Below are 4,048 nucleotides of genomic sequence, written 5' to 3'. Positions count from 1 at the left end.
ACTTAGGTTTTCTTAATAAAATACAAATAGCCTCAAGTTAATTAAATCCGAAATTTGAAAACATTTTTTTAACAATTTTAAAATCTTTTTAAACTATAATTACTAGCACAATCAAGGTTATTTACTAAGTGTTCAGAAATAGCAGAATCTTTTTGAAGCATTTATTACTCTAATAGATTTAATTTTCTCATTACTCTTACAAAATTCGTCAATACTTTTGGAATATGTTCTTTTATTCTTTTGCCAAATTGTCTTGAGGTCATCCCCGACATAACTGGCTTCACAGAAGCAGTTAAACTGGTAAACTACCATACTTTGTTTAAATTCTGCTATCGGATCTTTTTCCTCCAGGTCTGAACATTGGTTTCGATATAAAAATAACAATTGGCTTAGCCGAATGATACGTCCTACTTACTAATTTACAAATCTCTCTTTCTAACACTCCTGAGTTCTTATTGACATAAGGTAATACTAAAGGAATCAAGCATTTCTTAGGCCCTACTGGCTTTATTTTGTTCAAACTATTAAGATGTAACTTATAGTTTTATTAACAAGTTCTTGCGGATAACCATTTTTATTTAATATCAATTTTATCTGTTTTATTTCATCATCAATTAATTCTCTTGAACAGATCTGATGTGCTCGATGGCAGAGCGTTCTTATTAAATTTGTTTTTCTCTTTATGCTACAGAATGAATGGAAGCTTAAGTAGTTACCAGTGAAAGTTTTCTTTCTAAAAAACGGTTGTCAAAAATTGATTCTTGTTTCGTTTTACTAAAACATCAAGAAAAGCTAGTTCATCATTGTTTTCCTTTTCTGAAGTAAATTTTATTGAAGAATGTGTTTTGTTCAACACATCAAAAAGTTCATCTATGTATTTCTCGTCTTTTCCAAGTACAAAACAATCGTCGACGTATCTATAATAAGTTACTTTGTATTTAGAGACCACCTTTCTTTCTATAAAGCCCATAAATATGTTTGCTAAAGTTGGCCCTAACGGGGAGCCCATGGCTATTCCATCATGTTGGGAATACATTTGTGAATTAAATGTAAATTGTACACCACTAGTGGATAACTTTAAAAGTTCACGAAAATTGTTTTTGCTTATTCTGGGTGTCTCAAGTTTATACAAAGTGTCAACACAAATATCCAATACTTCGTCTAGCGGTACATTTGTGAATAAGCTCTTGACATCAAAGGATGCCATAAAAGTGTTATTTGGATTAATCTTTTTTATTTGATCAGCAAAAGAAAATGAGTCTTTTAGCATATATGAAGAGAAATGTTCCAATACCGGATAAAGTTGGTCATTTAAAAATTTTGCTAACTTATGTTGAGCAGAGTTCACCATGGATAGGATTGGTCTTAAAGGAACATCTTTCTTATGTATCTTTGGTAAGCCATACAATCTTGGAGTAATGGAACCTACAGGTTTGATCGAATTATAGATGTCTTCATTATTTTCTTGGTAAAAAGTAGATTTTAAGAATTTTAACAATTTCATTCTCAACTTTGTTGACATTATCAAACTTATTTGCTGGACCAAGAAGCGTAAATTTGGTTGTGTCCTCAATAATCTCAAGCATTTTACATATATAATCTGTTTTATCCAAAACTACACAACCATTACCTTTGTCAGGTTTAGAAATTATCACAGAATCATCCTTTTTCAAGTTTTTAATAACATTTCTTATCTCAGATATATTTAATAAATCACTTTTATCTGGCTTAAGCTTGCAATAATTATGTGCTAATGCAGTAAGGTTAACCTTCGTTGCTATCTCTTCTGTATTTGATATAGGTTTCAATTTACTAAGCTGTTTGTAGAACTTTTCAAAACCCAAGAAAACTGATTCTTTGTCAGGTTGTCTTGTCGGTAGGGAGAAATTAAGGCCTAAACTCAGGGCAAAACTTTCTTCTTTAGATAATTCTCTTTTAGATAAATTAAATACGCTACACTTGGCTACACTCGGTTAATATTATAATAAGAAAATACAGCAAATGAAATAATATTTCTTTTAGCCTCAACTTACGTTAAAAAAAATTGGATTAATTAAACATCAAACTATTTATAATTATTTTACTAATATTTAATTAAAAAAAAATATATTTATACTTGGCAAGTAAATTAAAAAGCCTACAAACAAATAAAATGTTGTGTACAAGTTGAAATTTTTTTAAAGAATAACTTGCATTAGTCAGTAAAGAAATTTAAAAGAATTTTAAAATACAATTAAGATAAAAAAAAAGTTTGACTAAGTAAAAAACTCAAAAGTAAAACATGCAAACTAAATAACATTAAGTTTTACAAAGGCTCTAAAGCAGGGTTTCCCAAAGTGGGCCAAGAGGCCCCCTAGGGGGCCATGACAGATACTCAGGGGGCCATGAGCAGTAAAGGAGCCACAGGGGGGCCATGGCCATGAGGCCATAACTTGAAACTTACACTAGTTATTCTTGAGTTCCAGATGAAGAGCAAAAAAAAAAAGCTCTTATGTGTATTTTATCCTAGTTTTTGAGTAATCTATATGTTGAAGGGGGCCATTATTTTTTCAAACTCTTTAAAGGGGGCCATTAGCAAAAATGTTTGGGAAACCCTGCTCTAAAGTTAAAACTTAAAGTAGCTTACAGTTTAGATATAACAAACTTAAATTTTAATAGAAAACACAGCAAGTATAAAAATATTTCATTTTAGCTTCAACTTTACTTGAAAAATATTGGGTTAAATACCAAACTAAAAATAATAGTTTTACTTATTTTTAACTAAACAAAAAAGGAATGCATAATGAAGCTTGGCAAGTAAATTAAAAAGTCTACAAACAAAGAAAATCTTATATACAAATAACAACTTTTTAAAGAAAAACTAAACTTGCTTAGTACAGAAAATGGTTACTACTGAATGTATACCTAAAAAGTAAATCTGAAGTTCTAACTTTGCAAACATAAATACTTAAACTCTTACTTTTCACCTTTGTAACTAAAATTCATTCTTCTCTACTTTTGGTTGATAAACTTCTCCATCACCTCTTCCTTGAAACTAGTACAGTTTTTAAGTAAGTCCCTACCAATTGAAATTACACTTAAAGAATTTAAGCTTGACTGACCCATGGTGTTTCTCAAAAATTTTTTGATCCTTTTCAAAGATGAAAATGTTCTTTCAGCTTCTACACTAGTCATGGGAATAGTTATCAAAATTCTAAGAAGCTTTGCAGTCTCATTAAATATTTTAGTCAGGTTATATTCTTCAAGATATAACAATATTTTCACTAGAGCATCCTGATGCATTTCTGTACGTGAATAAAATGTTTTCAGTTCTCTTTCTAACTGTTTACATTCAACTACAGGATAACACTTCTTCACTGTTTCTATAAGCTTTAAAGGAAAACAAGATTTATAAACAGTAAAATATTTTTCCAAAAATAACTGCGAAATTCTAAAATGGCCATAAAACTTGAACCTTTCAGTGATGTTGAAGCTGACACTATCACAGACTTCTTTTGCTGAAGAAGAAAGGCTTTTTTTAACATTCTCTGTACTACTTGAATTTCTTATACTGTTGACTGCAGCTTGAAATGTTTCCAAATGTTGTTTAACTTTTTGAACAGTTAAGTCTGTGCATTGCATGATGTTATACAAAACTTCAACTGCAGGCATAATTTCCTCTGTTAACTCTGATAACTGGCATGATTTAAGCTTAGAAACTGTCCAATTTACTTGACTAGTATTTTTCTGCATTTTCCTAGTTATAAAATCTATAAAAATAGCAATTACCTTGTTCAACAAAAAATTGTTTTAGCTATACAGAGTAAACTAATAAACAGTTTCAATATTAAAAAAAATAAAAGCAAGGTTGCCACTCTTTGAGTCAAAAAACTGTCCTGAGTGACCTTGAGTCGGGATGAAACACTTTTTTCACAATTTGATCTTATTTTATGTAGTTTTTACTAAGCTACAAGATGCTTTTTACAGATTTTAAAAATTTAAAATATTTTTTTAGATTTAGCTGGTCAAAGTCGAAGGCAACAAAAGGTTCCTTATGGGAGGCACAAAC

General features: G+C 30.0%; 1 protein-coding gene across 1 annotated transcript; it reads right to left on the bottom strand.

Annotated features, from left to right (window-relative positions):
* Positions 1–733: 733 nt before the first annotated feature.
* On the bottom strand, positions 734–1,522 carry LOC145845430 (uncharacterized). Its single transcript, XM_082952703.1, has one exon. It carries the CDS (start codon positions 1,520–1,522, stop codon positions 734–736), a length of 789 nt encoding a protein of 262 aa, XP_082808829.1.
* Between the last annotated feature and the right edge of the window lie 2,526 nt (positions 1,523–4,048).

This window comes from Thalia democratica, unplaced genomic scaffold (assembly GCF_965202585.1).
Source record: "Thalia democratica unplaced genomic scaffold, ktThaDemo2.hap1.1 HAP1_SCAFFOLD_30, whole genome shotgun sequence".
NCBI lineage: Eukaryota > Metazoa > Chordata > Thaliacea > Salpida > Salpidae > Thalia > Thalia democratica.
This window is presented reverse-complemented; position numbering and strand designations above follow the sequence as displayed.